This window comes from Moschus berezovskii, chromosome 1, assembly GCF_049115385.1.
Source record: "Moschus berezovskii isolate FMDL1 chromosome 1, NW_MosBer_1.0, whole genome shotgun sequence".
Taxonomy (NCBI): domain Eukaryota; kingdom Metazoa; phylum Chordata; class Mammalia; order Artiodactyla; family Moschidae; genus Moschus; species Moschus berezovskii.
Window position 1 is genome coordinate 79,444,807 of NC_142460.1, and position 22,765 is coordinate 79,467,571.

The following is a 22,765-nucleotide window of genomic DNA, read 5'->3' on the forward strand; positions in this document are numbered from 1 at the left end:
TGACTGAGTGACTAACACACACACACACACACATGAAATAATGATTTTAATACAGCAAATCGAGGTCCATTTTCTAAGATCATTTTGGTAGCTAGCAGTAATGGAGCCACCTATATTTATCAGTAGTCATCATTTCCCCAGGAGAAGTCAGAATTCTCAATTCCCACTGCCAAAATTGTACCTTTCAAGATAGTAAGCAAGCAAAGTAAGGCAACTTATCCCAATTGACAACTTACCCAATGTGTAAGCTCTTAGGCACAATACAGTAGTTGTGGGCAACTACCCACTAATTACCATGGCAATGGAAAAGGCTGTTGATTGAAAACATGGACCCCTCAACAGCTGATGGGCCATATGTGACCAGCGTGGAGAGCATTTACTGTTGAGTGTAACACTGTTCTCTTGGTATTCAGGTAAATCTTCTTCTCATATATTCTTTTTTTTAAGCACTGTTTGAATTTTTATTGGAATATATTTGCTTTACAATGTTGTGTTAGTTTCTGCTGAACAATAATGTGGATCAGTCGAATGTATACATATATCCCCTGCCGCTTGAGCCTCCTCATATATTCTTTAATCCCTTAGTTATACAGCTCTAGAGTTTTGCCAACATCCAGTGTTCTTGTAAACTACAAGTCCTTTAATGGCTATATAGGAAAAACAAATTCTCACTGGCTAGAAAAATGCAAACCAAAAGATGAAAGAGCTCTCTATTTTTGCAGCTGTTTTCCTCAGATTTCCATGGTATATTGAGTCATATGTGATATGAACAGAAAGGTCAGGACCTCTTCATTTAAGAAATGAGGCTACATTCTCAATTAAGTCACTTAGTGCTACCAAAATGCACCCAAACAAAGGTCAAATGGAAAGTTTTAACCAGAGTATTAGATGGTTTGAAGGTTTGGTGGTTTGGTTTTCATATAGCTCTTGCTAAAAGAAAACTTAACAACCAGAATTCATCTTGTATAGTTTTTAAACAACTGTTCAGATGAGAAGCCAGGAACCTAGTATCTGACCCATTGTGCTTTGTTCTTTTTTTTTACCAGAAAAGGAAAACCAGACTTGGAATCTACAACGTGCAAAGAACCTTCAAGTAACCATTGTTCCTTCCATTAAAGGTCAGTTTTGGTTGTTATTGTTGAGTCACTAAGTTGTGTCCAACTCTTTGTGACCCTATGTACAGAAGCGCACCAGGCTTCCCTGTCCTTCCATCTCCTAGAGTTTGTTCAGATTCATGTCCATTGAGTCAGTGATGCTATCTAACCACCTCATGCTCTGCTGCCCTCTTCTCCTTGTACCAGGATTCAGTGGAGAGATTCCTGTCAGGAAGGAGATCATGTCATTGCTAATGTCATCCTTCCAGAGAAACATCATAAGAAAACTAACGTTTACCTTAGAGATAGAAGAGATAATCAAAGCATTTTGTTAAATTCCTTACAGAAAGAAAGGGAAGTCAGTTATTATTTTGTGTATAGGAAGTCCCTCCCAGCTTCCCTGAGGAAGTCATAACTGTGAAAGGCAGACGTTTATGGACCATGACTGGACCAATAGCTTCCCTGCTTTGAATGGGATTATCTTAGGATTTAAGAATGGGTATGATGCAGATGGGCCTGTGAAGCTGTCCTGTCCCAAACATGGCCCTCTTTTCTCCTGAGGACATCCTGACCAGAGCTATTTTTCTTCCCTCAGGATCCATTTATGTGAAATCCGTTCTTCTCAGTTTCTTCTTCTTCTTCTTCTTCTACTTGGGATGCCTGCTTGTTGCATTCTGTCATTATATCAGGTATGTCAAGAGCTTCAAGAAATGTCAACCCCCCCTTCACCTGTCTCTGCTTAGCAGTTAGCACATTAGACTTTAGAGTCATACTGACTGGATTCAATTCTACCTTAGCCACTGTGTGATCTTGGGCAAGTTACTTAATCTTTCTGTACTTCAGTTTCCTCATCTGTAAAATGAGGTAATAATTTACCTCACAGATCAGTGTAAGTGCAGTGTTTATATCAATGTCCTACACAGAGTAAGTGTTGGTAGTGATAGCTATTTTCATAGTTAGTAAAACTTCAACAGAAAGGCATCTTGAGTATTTTTTAGAACAGAAAATGCTCAGTATAGATCTTATGGAATGTAGGAAATCAGTTTTACCTAACATGGAGATTTAGAAACAGCTTTGAATATTCCATCAAAAAGTAGAATTAATGCCTAAAATAAATCTTGTGGTATAAGTGCCAGGAGTAATAAATATGCTGTGACACTATATTACCAGGTGCTTTTTTTAATGTTACAGCATCAATTTTACAGTCAAAATATTCCCTGAGAGAGAAAAAAGGAGATAATCATGCTGTAATTTGACCAAGGAAATTTCCCTTCCCGAGAGTTTGGTGCCCCTAGTGAAAAAGAGTTGCAGTCTTTCCTTGAATCTCTGAACAAGCCTGAACTTGAGAATTCCATAGTTTGTCCTAGTCTCTGTGAAACAACCACAAAGGAATGGCAGGAGGCACAATAAACAAATGTTCTCTCTCCTCTTGAGCATCTAAAGTAAACAAAGCCAGTGTAGAGTTTTCAGATTATCGGGAAAGATTAGCCTCATCTGTCAAAAAACCTCACAGCTACCACAGCAATACAGCTTCTCAGTGATACAGGCCTACCTCTGAAATGAATCCCTCTTTGACCTTTATGAAGCATTGCAACTCAGAAACTGACTTCAAAAACCATTGACCATATCTGGGACAATTTGAGCACCAAAATAATTAAGGAGAATAGTGAATTATAAACCATCGAGAAAAACAAAAATTCATGAATGCTTATCAATAAGGGAGAGAGGAAGAAAAAAAGGGAGGGAGGGGAGGAGGGAGGGAAGGAGGGAGGTAGAAGGGAAGGAAGGACCCAAATACTTGCATATATACATTCAATGAATTCAGCAAAATTACTAAAACATTTCCACAATAAGGAGAGGAGCCATTATCAAATATTGACATAGGAGGGAGGACTCTTGCCTACAGCAGAACACCAAACACTCACTGATAAATAAGGAGAGAGTCCCAGAATTGGAAAATCAGTATTTTGCATAGATCAGGTTAAGAATCATCAATGAACACTAAAGCTAGGAGGAAAATCTGATGAGGATCAAGATATTTGCATCGCCTTAAAGTGATTCCCCACAAAAAGCTTGGAAGTTGTAAGGGAAAAATAGTAACTATACAGAGGAGAAATTGGATGATTGACAGGCTGGTGAATATTAATATGACCAAAGGGAAGATGGACACTTCCAGGTGACACCCTATAAAGGACACAGCCTCACTTGTGTAGTATTCCAGCCAGAAATGCCCAATTTTACTATAATCATGAGGAAAAACTAGACAAACTCAAAATGTCACATTCTATTAAAATGTGTCTCAAAAGACAAAAAATAGCTATGGAAATGTTCCAGATTTACTGAGACTGAAGATACATGATGACTAAAGACAATACTTGATCTCAGACTGGATCTTTTACTAGAAGAAAAATATGCTATAAAGGACATTATTGGATCAATTGACACAACTGTAATACAGACAAGAATATCATATCAATGTTAAGTGTATTGAATTTGACAACTACACTGTGATTATATAACAGACTATCTTTATTCTTTGGAAGTATTTAGGCATAAAAGTGATGACATATGCAATTTAATTTCAAATTGTTCCAAAAATTTTTATATATACATATATACAAAAACTGGAGAAGGAAATGGCAACCCACTCCAGTATTCTTGCCTGGAAAATCCCATGGACAGAGGAGCCTGGTGGGCTACAGTCCATTGGGTCGCAAAGATTTGGACACGACTTAGCAACTAACACACATATATGAAAACAGACACATGCACCCAGAGACAAAGAATGCTATAGCAAAGGGAGTAATATACTAACAATAAGTGAATCTAGGTAAGCCATATATTCTTATGGCTTCTCCAAAAATTTGAAATTATTTTCAAATAAAAAATGTTAAAAACAAAAACACCTGTCTATAGGCAAATACACCTGGAAAGTATATATACATTAACTGGTTATCAGCTCAATTAATTGATTAGATCATAACCACAAACTTAAGAACAAATACTTGCTCTATGCCAGGCACTGCACTGGGCCTTCTAAGCAGATTATCTCATCTAAATCTCGACAACAGTAAGTACTAGTATTATTATTATTATTTGACAGTTAAGAAAACTGAGGTATTGAGAGGTTAAGTAATTTGACCAAGAATTCACAGCCACTAAATGAAGGAGATGGGATATGAATCCAGGCAGTCTGGCGGGATCATCAAAAAAGCAAGAGAGTTCCAGAAAACCATATATTTCTGCTTTATTGACTATGCCAAAGCCTTTGACTGTGTGGATCACAACTGTGGACTGTGTGGATCACAACTGTGATCTATGTGGACTGAGTGGAAAATTCTGAAAGAGATGGGAATCCCAGACCACCTGACCTGCCTCTTGAGAAACCTGTATGCAGGTCAAGAAGCAACAGTTAGAACTGGACATGGAACAACAGACTGGTTCCAAATAGGAAAAGGAGTACGTCAAGGCTGTATATTGTCACCTTGCTTATTTAACTTATATGCAGAATACATCATGAGGAACGCTGGGCTGGAGGAAGCACAAGCTGGAATCAAGATTGCTGGGAGAAATATCAATAACCTCAAATATGCAGATGACACCACCCTTATGACAGAAAGTGAAGAGGAACTAAAGAACCTCTTGATGAAAGTGAAAGAGGAGAGTGAAAAAGTTGGCTTAAAGCTCAACATTCAGAAAACTAAGATCATGGCATCCGGTCCCATCACTTCATGGCAAATAGATGGGGAAACAATGGAAACAGTGGCTGACTTTATTTTTTGGGGCTCCAAAATCACTGCAGATGGTGACTGCAGCCATGAAATTATAAGACGCTTACTCCTTGGAAAGAAAGTCATGACCAACCTAGACAGCATATTAAAAAGCAGAGACATTACTTTGTCAACAAAGGTCCATCTAGTCAAGGCTATGGTTTTTCCCGTGGTCATGTATGGATGTGAGAGTTGGACTATAAAGAAAGCTGAGCGCCAAATAATTGATACTTTTGAACTGTGGTGTTGAAGAAGACTCTTGAGAGTCCCTTGGACTGCAAGGAGATCCAACAAGTCCATCCTAAAGGAGATCAGTCTTGAGTGTTCACTGGAAGGACTGATGTTGAAGCTGAAGCTCCTATACTTTGGCCACCTGATACGAAGAGCTGACTCATTTGAAAAGACCCTGATGCTGGGAAAGCTTGAGGGCAGGAGGAGAAGGGGACGACAGAGGATGAGCTGGTTGGATGGCATCACCGACTCGATGGACATAGGTTTGGGTGGCCTCCAGGAGTTGATGATGGACAGGGAGGCCTGGCGAGCTGCGGTTCATGGGGTTGCAAAGAGTCGGACATGACTGAGTGACTGAACTGAGTCTGGCTCCAGAGTTGCTCTTAAAGCAAGTTGGTCAAAAATGGGACTGGAGTGGGCAGGGCATGTGAGGAAGGGCAGTCCTGATTAAGGAAACCAGATCCAAAGCTGGAACCCCAGCATGGATTCAATTGAAAAAGGATCCAAAAAGCTGCCAACTTTGATTCAGATGAGTTCTAGTGTCATGGAAAAAGAAGTTCATCTTTTCTGCCTCTCTTTGGAAAACTGTCTCTACCACTGATGTTTTAGATTTTAGAAAATAGGATTTTACCTCTTTAGTTACCAAGCAGACATAATCAACACTACGACAGACAGAAGAGTTAATAAATGGATATCAATCTCTCTAAAGCTGTTACGCAGCCTGCTGAAGTGAACACAGTTTTTAAAAGTTGTGGCCTAAGGTTCTATTGAAACTTCTGGCCGCTCCAGATTACTGTGCGACAGTCAGCTGCACAAACATAGAATCTTTCCAAATACAGGCAACCTGAAAATAGAGATCTGGAGACAAAAGAACTACTTGGCATCTAACTAGGGAAACAGAATGAGAGAAAATGCTAACAGAACTCTTCCTTCATTGAACTGAGCAGAAATCACAAAGTTTTCTACAAAAGCAAGTGAAGCCAGTCCTGAAGCAGAATACCATTAGCTTGCTGAGCCTCCTGTTCCTTATTACCAATACCTGTAGTGTTTGCAGCACATGCTATGAGATGAGGGTGAAAACACCGATTAGAGACATGGCTCCTGTCCTCAGGGAGCTCAGAATCCAAAGTGGTTTTATGCTTTTTTCTGTTTTTTTTTTTTCTTTTTTAATGTTTTTTTGGCTCAACTCCATTCCCCTCCCAGCTCTGAGCTACAGTTCATTTAACTAGTATTTACGGAGCCCCTGCAATGATACTCTGAGTCAAGCACTGACTGCATCCATGTCTCTCATCCATCCTCTCAGTCATTCTGCCAGACATTGAATTCAAACTGCATAATACTGATTATTTGTCCTTCTGTTGATTCCTGTATTAATTATCTGTTACCACAATAACACTGCATAAAAATCAACCATAAAACCTCCAATGGCATACAGCAATACATATTTATATTTGCTCATAAATCTATGGGTCAGCTGGATGATTCTGCTAATTTGGACTCTGGGCTAGGCTCAGGGGCTTCCCAGGTGGCACTAGTGGTGAAGAAGGTGAAGGTGAAGTCGCTCAGTTGTGTCCGACTCTTTGCGACCCCGTGGACTGTAGCCTACCAGGCTCCTCCATCCATGGGATTCTCCAGGCAAGAATACTAGAGTGGGTTGCCATGCAGGAGACACAAGAGACGTGGATTCGATCCCTGGGTCGGAAAGATCCTCTGGAGGAGGGCGTGGCAACCCACTCCAATATTCTTGCCTGGAGAATCCCATGGACAGGGAAGCCTGGCGGACTACAGTCCATAATAGGCTCGCACAGAGTCGGACACGACTAAGTGACTTAGCATGCATGCATGCACTAGGTTTCAGAGATCTCAGCTGGGGTGGTCATAATGTGAAATTACTGGGCAGGTTTGAGAAGCACTGGCTCTTCCAGACCGGCCTCAGCTGTACTTTGCCCTTCATCCTCCAGCAGGCGAGCCCTGGTTTATTGTGTCCCCAGGAGAAATTGTACAAAAATGCAGGGCTTCCTTAAGGTGTAGGCTTTAAAGGGACACAATATCACTTCCCCCTTGGTGTTCTTGGTCAAATCAAGTGATGAGTCCAGTTCAGATGCAAAAGGTGAAGATACAGACTCCATTTTTGATTGAATGGGCTGAATACAAGATGAAGTGTAGCCATTTTTCAACCAATCTAGAATAGTTCTCATTTACTCTTTTTTCTTTTATTCATTATTATATACTGCCTGCCTCACACTAGCTTTGTAAATCACTGAACTCCTGTAATAAAGAATTTTATCAGCTCCAAAACCTAGGGCAGATGTGGGTAAAGCCAATTAATACAAACACAGTTATCTTTTATCAGTTCATATAATTGCTTGCTAGTTAATATCACTAAACTTGCTTTTTTTTAGAGGGACTTCACTAGAGCCTCATCTGCCAGCTAGACCCATCAGACCCAATAGTAACTGCTCTCTTTAATGATATGACTCAACAAATATTTACTATCCTTTCCTGGGTGCCAGGCCATCTCCCAAAGGTTAGGGATTCAGTGATGAACAAGACAGTCTAGATCCTGCTTTAATAGAACTTACATTGTACAAAGGGAAGACAGATAAGGAGGCAAGCAATTAATAAAAAAAATAACTTCAGCTAGAGAACAAACACATTAATGACTTTATTAAGATATAATTCATAGACCATAAAATCTACTCCTTTTTAAAAATTCAATGGTTTTAGTATATTCATAGTTTCACAACCATCACCACTATCTAACTTTCATTATCTCTAAAAAGAAACCCTGAGTTTACCAAAATTATAGGATACAAGATCAATATACAGAAATGAATTGTATTTCTATACACTAGCAAATATACAATTCCAACATGAAATCAGGAAAATGATCTATTTACAATAGCATCAAAAAAAAACACTTAAGAAAAGAATTTAACAAATTAAATATAAGACTTGTACATTGAAACCTACAAACATCCTTGAAAGAAATTAAAGAAAATCTAATATATGAAAAGGCATCCTGTATTCATGAATTAGAAGACTTAATATTGTTAAAATGGTATCAGTTCAGTTCAGTCGCTCAGTCGTGTCCGACTCTTTGCAACCCCATGAATCACAGCACGCCGGGCCTCCCTGTCCAGCACCCACTCCCAGAGTTCACTCAAACTCATGTCCATCGAGTTGGTGATGCCATTCAGCAATCTCACTCTCTGTTGTCCCCTTCTCCCACCCCCAATCTTTCCCAGCATCAGAGTCTTTTCCAGTGAGTCAACTCGTCGCATGAGGTGGCCAAAGTATTGCAGTTTCAGCTTTAGCATCAGTCCTTCCAATGAACACCCAGGATTGATCTCCTTTAGAATGGACTCGTTGAATCTCCTTGCAGTCCAAGGGACTCTCAAGAGTCTTCTCCAACACCACAGTTCAAAAGCATCAATTCTTCGGCGATCAGCTTTCTTCACAGTCCGACTCTCACATCCATACATGACCATTGGAAAAACCATAGCCTTGACTAGATGGACCTTTGTTGGCAAAGTAATGTCTCTGCTTTTTAATATACTATCTAGGTTGGTCATAACTTTCCTTCCAAAGGTGAGGTTCAGTTCAGTTCAGTCGCTCAGTCGTGTCCGACTCTTTGCGACCCCATGAATCACAGCACGCCAGGCCTCCCTGTCCATCACCAACTCCCAGAGTTCACTCAAACTCATGTCCATAGAGTCGGTGATGCCATCCAGCCATCTCATTCTCTGTCGTCCCAGTCTCCTCCCACCCCCAATCCCTCCTAGCATCAGAGTCTTTTCCAGTGAGTCAACTCGTCACATGAGGTGGCCAAAGTATTGCAGTTTCAGCTTTAGCATCAGTCCTTCCAATGAACACCCAGGATTGGTCTCCTTTAGAATGGTCTGGTTGGATATCCTTGCAGTCCAAGGGACTCTCAAGAGTCTTCTCCAGCACCACAGTTCAAAAGCAAGATGGGGAAGGTGCATTCCTCAAGGACTGCAGGCTACCTCTAGATGTTGGAAAGGGCAAAGAAATGAATTCTTCCATGGAGTTTTCAGAAGGAATACAGCCCTGCTGATATCTTAATGTTAGCCACATAAGACTCATTTTAGAATTGACATCCAGAACTGAAAATAATGTATATTGTTGTAAACCATAATATTGTGATAATTTGTCATAGCAGCGATATAAACTAAAAGATGTGACAATATTCCTCTAACTGATCTACAAATTCAACACAATTCCTATGAAAGTTCCAGCTGACTTTCTTCTAAAAATTGATAAACTGATCCTAAAATTCATATGGAAATGCAAGGGATCCCAAATAGGAAAAACAATCATGACAAAAAGAACAAAGACTCTGAACTCCCAATGCAGGGGGCCTGGGTTTGATTCCTTGTCAGGGAACTAGATCCCACATGCCTCAACTAAGCGTTCGCATGCCACAACTAAAACATCCCAGGTATCGCAACTAAGAACCAGTGCAGTCAAATAAATAAATATTAAAAAAACAAACAAACCTCTGACACTGACATAAGAAAAGACATATAGATCAATGAAACTAAACTGACAGTTCAGAAATAAACCCTTACACTTATGGTCAATTGATTTTTGACAAGGATATACCAAGACAATTCAATGAAACAAGAATATTCTTTTCAACAAATAGTACTGAGACACTTAGGCTTCCACATGGAAAAGAATGAACTTGTACCTCAGTTCAGTTCAGTTCAGTTGCTCAGTTGTGTCCGACTCTTTACGACCCCTTGGACTACAGCACACCAGGCCTCCCTGTCCATTGCCAACTCCCAGAGCTTACTCAAACTCATGTCCATAGAGTCAGTGATGCCATCCAACCATCTCATCCTCTGTCGTCCCCTTTTCCTCCTGCCTTCAACCTTACCCAGCATCAGGGTCTTTTCAAATGAGTCAGTTCTTCGCATCAGGTGGCCAAAGTATTGGAGTTTCAGCTTCAGCACTACCTCAGAACACATAAAAAAGTAAACTCTAAATAGAACAAAGATCTAAGTAAAAGAGTCAAATTTATTAAATTCTTAGAAGAAAATACAGGAGTAAATCTTTGTGACCTTGGATTAGGTAATAGTTTCTTAGATATGACACCCAAAGCACAAGTAACAAAAGAAAAAAATAGGTAAGTTGGACTTCATCAGAATGAAAACTTTTGTATTTTTAAAGGACATTATCAAGAAAGTGAAAATATAATACAAAAAAATTGGAAAAATAATAGTCTAGTATCCACAACTATATTAAGAATCCTTCCAACCCAATGATAAAAAGAAAAATATCCTAGTTTTAAAAGGGCATTTTTTAATTAAATAGGTGTTTCTCAAAAGAAAATATATAAATGGCCAATAAGCATATGAAAAGATGTTTAACATCATTAGCCATCAGGGAAATGCAAGTCAGACTACAATGAGATATCACATTATATCCACAAGGATGGCTGCAATAAAAAATTTTACTGGAAAAATAACAAGAGTTGATAATGATGTCAGAGAAATTAGAAACGTCTACATTGCTAGTGGGAATGTAAAATAGTTCCCACTATCAAGCTGCAGTGGAAAACACTTTAAAAAGTTAAACATAGAGTTACCTCATACCAAGCACTTCCATTCCTAGATAAATACCCAAGAGAATTTAACACATATATCCACCAAAAAAAAATTGCACACAAATATTCATAGCAGTGCTATTCATGATAACTAAAATGTGGAAACAATCATTGTGTACATCAAGTATAAACAAATAAACTTGGTATATCCATACAATAGCTATGATTATCCAGTCATAAAAAGATTTAAGTATTTTAAATGAGTGGTGCTGGGAAAACTGGACAGTTACATGTAAAAGAATGAAATTAGAACATTCTCTAACACTGTACACACACACACACACAAAAAAAAAAAAACTACAACGGATCAAACACCTAAATGTAAAGCTTGACACTATAAAACTCAGAGAAAAACACAGGCAGAACATCCTTTAACAGAAATTGTAGCAATCTATTTTTGATCCACCTCTTAGAGTAATGAAAATAAAAACAAACAAATAGGGCCTAATTAAAAGCTTCTGCACAGCAAAGGAAACCCTAAATAAGACAAAAAGACAACTCAAAGAATGGGAGAAAGTATTTGCAAATGAAGTGACCAAAAAGCGATTAATCCCCAAAACATACAAACAGCTCATGCAGCTCTATGTCCAAAAAAACAAAAACCCAATCAAAAAAATGGGCAGAAGATCTAAATAGACATTTCTCCAAAGAAGGCATGGAGATGGCCAGAAAGCACATGAAAAGATGCTCAACATCACTATCAGAGTTATGCAAATCAAAATTACATACAGATATCAACACACACCAATCAGAATGGCCATGATCAAAGTTTACAAACAATAGGGACTTCCCTGCTGGTTCAGTGGTTAAGAATCCACCCTACAATGCAACTAGGGATCAAACACGCATCAAACACCCTGGATGTGTTTGATCCCTGGTTGGGCTGAAGAGCAACTACGCCCCCACGTCACAATTACTGAGACCATTCACCACAGCGAGAGAGCCTGTGCACCAAAGCAAAGACCCCGAGTGCTGCAACTAAGACTCCAAGCAGTCAAATGAATTTTTGTTTTTAAGTTTACAAATAATAAATGCTGAAGACAGTTTGGAGAAAGGGGAACCCTCCTACACTGTTGGTGGGAATGTAAATTGATACAGTCATCAAGGAGAACAGTATGCAAATTCCTTAAAAAACTAAAAATAGAACTACCAGTGCTCACTTGGGCAACACATATACTAAAATCTGAATGATCCAGAGATTAGCATGGCCCCTGCTCAAAGATGACATGCAAATTCGTGACGTGTTCCATATTTTCCCTCTTACATTTCTGTCTATACATTCTATTAATTTTTGAGAGTTTGATGTTGAAACTCCAACTAAAAATGTTAATTTACCTACTTTAAGAAATAATTGTAATATATAGTGGAACTATATATAATTTTGTTCTGTAATTTTGGAGTCTCTTATAAATGTGTTATCATACTTTCATAGTTTAAAAAAATAAAGAAGAAAAAATAGAACTACCATATGATCCAGCAATCTCACTCCTCAGCATATATCCAGAGAAAATATGAAAGGATATATGCACCCTGATGTTCACTGTAGCACTGTTTACAATAGCCAAGACATGGAAGCAACCTAAGTGTCCATCAACAGAGAGATGGAAAAAGAAGATATGGTATATGTGTGTGTGTACACACACACACACACATCTCTCCCACATATATATATATCTATAATGGAATATTACTCAGCCAGAAAAAATGAACAAAACAATGCCATTTGCAGTAACATGGAGGGACCTAGAGATTATCATACTAAGTCAGACAGAGAAAGACAAATATTATATGAAACCCATTTATGAAACAGAAACAGACTTATAGATATCAAAAAGGAATTTCTGGTTACAAAAGGGGAAAGATGGGGTGGAGGGATAAATCAGGAACTTGGGATGGACACACACACACTGCTGTACATAAGATAGATAATCAGCAAGGACCTGCTGTATGACGCAGGAAGCTCTACTCAATATTCTGTGATAATCTACATGAGAAAAGAACCTAAAAAGAATGAATGTATGTATATGTATACCTGAATCACTTTGCTGTACACCTGAAACTAGTGCAACATTATAAATCAACTATACTCCATAAAATAACATTTAAAAAAGACTTATGTATTTATTCATGCTACCACACAGCATTATGCTAAGTGAGAAAAGCCAAAGAGACCACATACAATATAATTCCATTTATACATGAAATATCCAGAATAGGCAATTTTATAGCAGCAGAAACTACATTAGTGGTTCCCCGGGGCAGGGAGGAATAGAGAATTGGGAGTGACTGCTATTGTTTGTGATTTCTTTGGGTGATGATGAGAATATTCTGGACGTAGAGAATAGTGATGGTTGCCCAACTTTGTGAACAGAGCAAAATTGCTTGAATTGTGCACATTAAAGGATGAATTTTACGGCATGTGGATGATCTGAAAATAAATGAATGTGAAAATAAATGGCATGTATGTGCCTAGGTGTAGAATTGCTGGGTCATATTGCATCTCTAGGTTTACCTTTTTGAGGAACGACCAAATGGTTTTTCAAAGTGGCTGCTCCATTTTACAGTTCTACCAGCAGTGTGTCAGAATTCCAATTTCTGTACATCCAAAGGCCCATTTGAGATCCCAGCAGAGAAATCTGCAACAAAGTGTATGGGAACAAACATAAAATGCTGTTTTTGCTGTCTTAGGAACATGTGTGTGTCTTGTCTGCAGGTTTCAGAGAAAATCCACTGATGGAAGCTTTGGTTCCAGTGATGGTAAGAGAAACCCCTGGTTTCAATTCAAACTGATGTCAAGTAAAAGATAACATCCCATCTGGTGCTTCTGTCTCTCTGACTTCTGTGATTTCCAAATCTTCTGTTGATTCCCATCTCCCCATAGTGGTCTAATCTGTAGTCTTTCTACAGAAAGCAGAGCTAGTAAGAACTAATCATATAACATTGTATAAGTTTTGGGTGTACACCATGATTCTATACTTGTATAGACTACAAAATGATCACCACTAGAAATCTAATTAACATCCATCACCACCAGTGAAGTTGCTCAGTCGTGTCCGACTCTTTGCAATCCTATGGACTGTAACCTACCAGGCTCTTCTATCCATGGAATTGTCCAGGCAAGAGTACTGGAGTGGGTTGCCATTTCCTTCTCCAGGGGATCTTCCCAACCCAGGGATTGAACCCAGGTCTCCTGCATTGCAGGCAGACGCTTTACTATCTGAGCTACCCAGGGAAGCCCAAGATGATCCATCACCACACATAATTTTTTCTTGTGGTGAGAATTTTTAAGATCAATTTTTTTTAGCAACTTTCAAATATGCAATACATTATTATTAAATCTAGTCACCATGTTGTACAGTACATCCCCAGGACTTATATTTTATAACTGGAAGTTGGTACCTTTTATGTGTCCTATTTTCTAAAAAGCATGAGTTACTTAGTGTTGACAAGAAGGCTCTGAAAATTAGCTCAGAGCTAGAGGTACCCTTCAGATGGCAAGCAGAAATGAATGAGTGATCCAAAAAATAAATAAATAAAGATGCACCAGTTGGATTCACGTGGCTGCAGGTAACAACAAAGTTTATCTCAAACATACTTAAACAATAAAGAGCGTTTCCTCTCCCTGAAAGTTGAGCAAAAAGGTGGGCTTCAGGATTCACTGAATCCAGTGGCTCAGGTCCTTTTGCCTGCCATTCCCCTGGTTCTGCTTTTCCCCAGTGCTGGTGGTGAGGTGGGTCCTCACTGACAATGTCCAGAGGGAAGGACTTTTTCAGAAGCACCTAGAAGCTTCTTTCATGTTTCACTGACCTAGAGTGGATCATATACTTATTTCTAAACCAGTCACTGCAAAGGAATTTACCTAAGATCAGTCAAGCCTGCTTATAGAATTAGGGTTAGGTCATCCTTCTCTAGGATCAGGGTTTCTCAAACTCAACATTATTGACACTATAGTCAGATGATTCTTTGTTGTTGGGAGCTGCCCTGTACATTGTGGGATGTTTAACCACATCCTTCACCTCCATCTATTAGAATTCAGTAATACACTCCCTCCTTGTGACAACAGAAAATATCCCCAGACATTGTCAAATGTCCTCTTGGGAGCAAAATGTTCCCCCTACTCCTACCCCCAACTGAGAATCACTGACTTAAAAATGTGGGCTGCCAGGCACAGGTGAGAATACAGGAACAAAATCCTAGCATAATAGAAATGTTCATGCCAGAGGGCTTTGAAATTAGGAGGAAGTAAGGAACCTTTGTGGAGAAGGTGATGGCACCCGACTCCAGTACTCTTGCCTGGAAAATCCCATGGACGGAGGAGCCTGGTAGGCTGCAGTCCATGGGGTCACTGGGAGTCGGACATGACTGTGCAACTTCACTTTCACTTTTCACTTTCATGCATTGGAGAAGGAAATGGCAACCCACTCCAGTGTTCTTGTCCGGAGAATCCCAGGGATGGGGGAGCCTGGTAGGCTGCCGTCTATGGGATTGCACAGAGTCGGACACGACTGGAGCAACTTAGCAGCAGCAGCAGCAGTAAGAAACTTTTGTGGGCTTCCCAGGTGGCGCTAGAGGTAAAGAACCTGCCTGCTGATGCAAGAGACGTGGGTTCCATCCCTGGATCAGGAAGATCCCCTGGAGGAGGCATGGCAGTTCACTCCAGAATTTTTGTCTGGAGAATCCCACGGACAGTGGAGTCTGGTGGGCTACAGTTCATAGGGTCACAAAGAGTCAGACACAATTGAAGCGAATGAGCACGCATGCACGGAAGGAACCTTTGTCATGCAGAGAGGCTACGGGGAAAGATGGCACATAACCACTGGTGAGACAAGACTCGGGTGCTGCAAAAAAGAGCAGAGAAGACCATCTCCATCCTAGGAAAGACCCAGTTAGTGACTCTTAATCGTGGGAAGATCACTGAGAAACCAGTCTGGAGCAAGAGACAGAAGCAAGTGAGGGATTTTACCTGTAGTCTAATGTGAGAGATTCAGGGGAGGAAATTCTGGAGAAGAGCAAGGATACAGAAGGGCCAGGATGAGTGTGCCCACAGGGGCTACAGGAAGTTTAACTGAGCTCAGAGACACAGGAAGTGCCCTGGGGGCTAGAGCCTAGAAAAAAATGCTAGGTCCTGAGTCTGAAAGAGGGGATCCCACTAGACTTGGCCTGTTGGCTGCCTCAATCAATGTGGAGCTAGACATCGGAGGAAATGGGCCTGTTGCTTTCACCTTAGATGTGCCTGAGGTGGAGGAAATGGAGCCAGGTCCCTATAATTCGCCAAATGGTTGGCAGCTCTTAATTATGTAACAATAGGATGGCTGCATTTGGAAAATCTGTTAGCTCCCCTGAATTTGTTTTTCATTAATTTGTCCTGCAGTTTGTAAGTCTTATTTGAAAAATGTTGACACTGGCTCCAACTGAACTAAAAAAGCAAAAGAATTTCTTTCATACTTCATGGGAAGAAGAAGGAGATAAGACCCTGGAGCCCAGATGAAGTGGAAATAGTGTTTTTAAAGAGCAGCTTTGGGCGAGAAGGGGTGTGATTACTGTGGTGTGACTGGATGGACCCCATATTCTCCATTGTCACTAAGACGGGGGCCTCTCTGGTAATCTGAGGGGCACCAGGCAAGCCTCAGTGTTCTAGAAACATTTCTTTCAGGGACAAAGGAGCCTGGCAGGCTACAGTACGTGGGCCACAGAGAGTCAGACATGACTGAGCGACTATCACTCTCTGACTCAGGGACTCTGTCAGTGGAGAAACCCTACGCTTCACATCACTGTTAAAGAGCCTGTACAGAAATTCAGTTACCACCTCGAAAGAGAGACAGATGAAGCATAACTCGCAGGCCTCTGGGACACGTGAGCTGTAACCATGATGCTGCGTGCAGCCTAAGAGGAGGGTGGGTACTTTCTCAAGTAGGGGAGCTGGACAAACCTGACAAGTCTATAGACTGAGGAACCAAATGACCAATCAGATCCTTTCCTGGATGGAGCTATTACTGAATCAGCCTCCCAGCAGAGAGCAGGGTCTAGAAGGGAGAAGACAAGCAGTGTGCTGAGTGCAGAGGAGTTGGGGAGCACAGGCCATCCTCAGAATCTGTGGTAATGGGTCTCAGGCTCTAGTATTGACTCTCTGATCGATTTTTCCAAATTTCTTTGATTGTGCTTGCCTGTTTGTTTCTTCTAGAGGAATTTTACTTTTACACCCTTGAAAAGATGGGTGGCCTTCCTTATTTTCTCCTCAACTTTTGACATATTAATACAACATGACACCAGTTGGAATAGGTAGCCAACTGGCATAAAAATGAAACCTCACAGCAGCTCATTCACATCATTTCTGACTCCTTCTTAGCTTTCAAACTTCTAAGGCTAGAGATAGAAGGGGGCAGGACAGTTATAAATGTGAAGTCCCTGAAAGAGTCAAGCCTGCTCAAAATAAAATGAAGTTTTTCTCCTCACATGGAGCGATTAATATAAAAGGCAGACAAGCAAGCATATCCTATTCTAAGTTAGCAAAGCAGACAGATGGCAAAGGGCTCACGTGTAAAGAAAAACATACCAGAACAAGTTTCCTCATTAAGATGAGCTCATTCACAACTTTATATGTTTGGTTATTCCCAGTCAGAACATCTCAGTCTGTCCTATAAACTGGTATATTGTGTTTAATTCTGCTTTCTATATACCATACAGTTAAACAGAAATATGGCTTGCCTTCTGGGGGCATCGATCACATTTGAAGTTTGGGAGGCAGTGCTTTGGTTCTTGCCTTTCTAGACATTAGAAAAGTTAACAGAATATTGTTATCCCATGTTGGCCAATCTCCTATTTAATTGTGCATATAAAAATGCACAGATTTAAAACAATTGTACTGCATATGAAAATTTTGATGCTCTTGTCCATCACAGAACTGTTGATGTTGTGGTTGCTTTGGAGTGCAAAGGGCTGAGGACTATACTGAAACCAGGTCCTTCTCAACTGTGAGCCAGAGTATAGTACGGAAATCATCCAAGTCTGAACAAACTTACACAGCTGGCTTTTTATTTTTAGTGAAGTTGTTGCCTAACAAAACAGTGATTGTTTTTGTTTGCACTCTTGCTTTGATTTTAGTTATCACATTTTTTTTTTTGCCTCTTTTGATCACACACACAAAAACCCTTTGCCTCCCACAGACCACTTCAACCCCCCGCCACAGTGGAACTCAAGCATTATCCTACGCACGCATCTATTTCCCATACCAGAGGGCTTCCTAGGAACAGAAAAGACCCGAAATTCTGCGGTTTATGATTTTAGTATCATTTTCACTATTTGCACATGTGGTGTTTTTTTAAATTACACTGTAAACAAGGACCTAAGTTAATGATTAAAAGAAGGGAATTTAGGCTTGAAAAGAGAAAAATGTGAAAGATACTAAGGGAAATGTGAAAGTTACATCACCTAAGGAAGAGACCAGAATGGTGGTTTCTGTGAGAGTTGCCTGCCGCCCCCCACCCCCCACACAATGACCTTGATAGAAAGAAGACACTATAAGGAATTATAGGCAAGCAGCAGCAGCCCGTCTAAAAAACAAATATTGTGCTTAGGTACCTTTTTTGAATATATGAGTGGAAATGCAAATGTGCCTCAACTCCTTGTCTCTCTTGAAAAATGAGCACTATAAAAGCAACACATTCACTGCCATATGTGTTCATATGTTAAAGGAAAATCCCTTCCTTTTTTTCCAATTAGGAAGATAGATTTTTAACTGAGATCAGTGCAATGAACCATTATCTATCCACTATCTGAGTGATTCTGGGCAAATGACTTGATCTGTCAGTGCCCCTTTTTGTCATCTTTAAAATGGTGATAGTAATAGTAACCATGTCACAAGGTTATTGAAAAATTAAAAGAATGAATTCTTGGAAAGAACTTAAAAGAGTGTCTGACACACACTACTGTCACTTCTGCTGCCTGGCGTTTACCGAAAGCTTCCTGTGTGTCAGACACCCTGCATTAGGCAGCAGCAGTGGCGGTAGTCGCAGCAGCAGCACCCGCAGCGACAGTATAGCAGCCTTAGTAGCAGCACTAGCAGTGGTGGTAACAGCGGTAGTAGTACTTGTTACCCTCGATAGTGGCGGCAGCAAAGCGCTCTGCCCAAACAACAGCCAAATCTGTCCTTGGCCAAAGAGAGTCGTCAAACTGTACATGGCATCTTCCCATAATGCTCTTACTGTGCTCAAAAGATTTAATCTCTCACTCTTAAGACTCTGAAAGTAAACCGGTTTCTTTGCCTTGAAGTTGGATGAAAAGCACAGATGGTGTTGATACCATGTTACATATTTATGGGTAAGCCCAAGAAAAGCCAAGGAACATCTACTCTCTCTAAATAGTAAGAACTATATCAAGGAGTCTCCAAGCCTAGGAACAATGCCAAGGTCCATTGTGAGAGCCCTGGGAATAGCCTTGCCTGCCAAGAACGTTGCATTAGCCAGAGGCCTTGCTGTCCAGCTGAGCTGGCTCTTGGCTAGGCTACCAAAAGGAGGGAGGAAATTGAGTCTCCAGCACTATTGATTTGTTCCTCATCATTGGCTAAAAGTTTTGAACTTAGAATTTAATTATTTTTCTCCATGGAGGAAAGGAATAGGCCCACAAAGAGTAAAAACATGATGAAGCCTACAGATTGGCTCCCCAAACTATGGATGTTTTACTGTCCACCAGTGGGAATGAAGTTTGAAAGCTGGATGAAAAGAGCTGATCATGACAATGAATTGTCTGAGACCTTTGGTTCTTTTACGTGTGTTGCATACTGTAGAATTAATGTAAAGAATAACATGATATTTTCAAAGAAGAAATGGAAATACATTTGCAGCAAGGATATAGAATATCTTACATATTCTTCACTGAAAATAGATTTCTCTGCAAGAGTACAAGACACTGACTAGTTAACTCACAGACTTCTTCACCTGTAGTGTGATACAAACAGCCTCACCTCTCAGGAAGAAGACACATGATGGACATTCCCACCAGCCTGACAATACCCCAGACCCTGACAAAGCTTGGAGGCAGCAGACAAATGTTCTCAGGTGTCTTCACAGATGACTGTGGCTCGCAGAAATATTGTGGCACGAAGTCAGAGTCAGAGAAACTGTCTCGATGCCTGCGTCCTTGTTTCTGTTCTTTGTTCAGCTCCATCTAATTCTCAGAAGTGGATACACTCAATGGGACAGCATCTTTTCAAATAACCAGTGAGAGGCTTACGAGGCAGTTTTCGCTGGGGCTTTCCAAACTGGAATAGTTTGAGGAGCACCATTTTAGAAATATTTTTCTCTCACTGCCAACAGCCATTCGGCAACAGACACACCTATTATATCTCTGAAAAACAAGTGAAAGTGTTCATTGCTCAGTCGTGTCTAACTCTTTGTGATCCCATGGACTGCAGCCTGCCAGGGCCCCCTATCCATGGGATTTCCCAGGCAAGCATACTGCAATGGGTTGCCATTCCCTTCTCCAGGGAAATCTTCCTGACCCAGGGATCGAACCCAGGTCTCCTGCATTGCAGGTGGATCCTTTACTGTCTGAGCCACCAGGGAGGCCCATTCCATCTCTGCGTTATGCCCCAAATAACCCATATTCCTATACCTAGCTCCTGTAGTCACTATTGTTTGTTACAAGGAGTGCAGTAATTTCTTTCCTGTCAGAGCTAATCCTGCCTACAGTTCGGTTCAGTTCAGTTCAGTTCAGTCGCTCAGTCCTGTCGGACTCTTTGCGACCCCATGAATCACAGCACGCCAGGCCTCCCTGTCCATCACCAACTCCCGGAGTTCACTCAGTTTCATGTCCATAGAGTCGGTGATGCCATCCAGCCATCTCATTCTCTGTCGTCCCCTTCTCCTCCCGCCCCCAATCCTTCCCAGCATCAGAGTCTTTTCCAGTGAGTCAACTCGTCACATGAGGTGGCCAAAGTATTGCAGTTTCAGCTTTAGCATCAGTCCTTCCAATGAACACCCAGGATTGATCTCCTTTAGAATGGACTGGTTGGATCTCCTTGCAGTCCAAGGAACTCTCAAGAGTCTTCTCCAGCACCACAGTTCAAAAGCATCAATTCTTTGGCTATCAGCTTTCTCCACAGTCCAACTCTCATATCCATACATGACCACGGGAAAAACCATAGCCTTCACTAGACGGACCTTGGTTGGCAAAGTAATGTCTCTGCTTTTTAATATACTATCTAGGTTGGTCATAACTTTCCTTCCAAGGAGTAAGCGTCTTTTAATTTCATGGCTGTAATCAGCATCCGCAGTGATTTTGGAGCCCCCAAAAATAAAGTCTGACACTGTTTCTACTGTTTTTCCATCTATTTCCCATGAAGTGATGGGACCAGATGCCATGATCTTAGTTTTCTGAATGTTGAGCTTCAAGCCAACCTTTTCACTCTCCTCTTTCACTTTCATCAAGAGACTTTTTAGTTCCTCTTCACTTTCTGCCATAAGGGTGGTGTCATCTGCATATCTGAGGTTATTGATATTTCTCCCGGCAATCTTGATTCCAGCTTGTGCTTCTTCCAGCCCAGCGTTCCTCATGATGTACTCTGCATAGAAGTTAAATAAGCAAGGTGACAATATACAGCCTTGATGTACTCCTTCTCCTATTTGGAAACAGTCTGTTGTTCCATGTCCAGTTCTAACTGTTGCTTCCTGACCTGCATACAGGTTTCTCAAGAGGCAGGTCAGGTGGTCTGGTATTCCCATCTCTTTCAGAATGTTCCACAGTTTATTGTGATCCACACAGTCAAAGGCTTTGGCATAGTCAATGAAGCAGAAATAGATGTTTTCCTGGAACTCTCTTGCTTTCTCCATGATCCAGCGGATGTTGGCAATTTGATCTCTGGTGCCTCTGCCTTTTCTAAAACCTGCTTGAACATATGAATGTGAAGTCAAGTGGGCCTTAGAAAGCATCACTACGAACAAAGCTAGTGGTGGTGATGGAATTCCAGTTGAGCTATTTCAAATCTTGAAAGATGATGCTGTGAAAGTGCTGCACTCAATATGCCAGCAAATTTGGAAAACTCAGCAGTGGCCACAGGACTGGAAAAGGTCAGTCTTCATTCCAATCCCAAAGAAAGGCAATGCCAAAGAATGCTCCAACTACCGCACAATTGCACTCAGTTCAGTTAGGGTACTGCTAATGGCTGTGACAAATAAACCTCTGAATTACAGGGCCTTAATCACAGAAGTTTATTTCTGGTGTTTATGTTCAGTGGTGACATTTCCCACAGTGATTCCAGGACTCACTCTCCTTGTGATTCTGCAGTACTGTTAGGCAGGAATCAGCAACATTTTTTTTTTTCTGGAAAGTGCCAAATAGTAAATATTTCAGGCTCTGCAGGCCATGGAGTCTCTGTCACAACTGTTCCTCTTTGCCTCAGTAGCCAAAAGTAGCCATCAGTTCAGTTCAGCTCAGTCGTGTCCGACTCTTTTCGACCCCATGAATCACAGCACGCCAGGCCTCCCTGTCCATCACCAACTCCCAGAGTTCACTCAAACTTACCTCCATCGAGTCGGTGATGCCATCCAGCCATCTCATTCTCTGTCATCCCCTTCTCCTCCTGCCCTCAATCCCTACCAGCATCAGAGTCTTTTCCAGTGAGTCAACTCCACATGAGATGGCCAAGCCAGACTCAAATGAGTGGTTGTGTTCTGGTAGAGCTTTATATACACTTAAAATCTAAAATTTCACCTGTCATAAAATAGTATTGCTCTTCTGATTTTTCTCCAACCATTTAAAAAATTTAAAACCATTTCTAGTTTAAGGGTCATGCAGGAACGGGTGGCGAGCTAGATTTGGCCTGCAGACCATAAAATTGACTTGCAGACTCCTTATATTAGAGTGAAAAGAAAATCAAACTATTAAAAGTTGTATCCTTTCATTCCAGCAACTGGACACAAAGTATTTGCCTCTCTGTTTTTCTTTTTAACAGGCTCTGGAAATATGTCGGTGTCAAATCCCATTGCTGCCAGTACCCCTGAAGGGAGCAATTACGGGGCAATAGGTATTTTTACAATGAGTCC

The 22,765-nt window shown here is 40.8% G+C and overlaps 1 protein-coding gene and 1 non-coding gene across 7 annotated transcripts in view; both read left to right on the forward strand.

Annotated features, from left to right (window-relative positions):
• The window catches only part of SIDT1 (SID1 transmembrane family member 1), a 103,773-nt gene that overhangs the window by 50,500 nt on the left and 30,508 nt on the right, over nt 1-22,765 (forward strand). For all 6 annotated transcript variants that reach the window (XM_055426375.2, XM_088837052.1, XM_055426293.2 and 3 more), the window contains 4 exons: nt 1,047-1,118; nt 1,690-1,783; nt 13,441-13,484; nt 22,675-22,746. In XM_055426375.2, the coding sequence (XP_055282350.2) occupies nt 1,047-1,118; nt 1,690-1,783; nt 13,441-13,484; nt 22,675-22,746 (282 nt within the window). The remainder of the gene's footprint in view (nt 1-1,046; nt 1,119-1,689; nt 1,784-13,440; nt 13,485-22,674; nt 22,747-22,765) is intronic.
• Nucleotides 11,880-11,983, forward strand: LOC129553497 (U6 spliceosomal RNA). Its single transcript, XR_008685485.1, has one exon. It is a non-coding gene; the product is annotated as a U6 spliceosomal RNA (small nuclear RNA).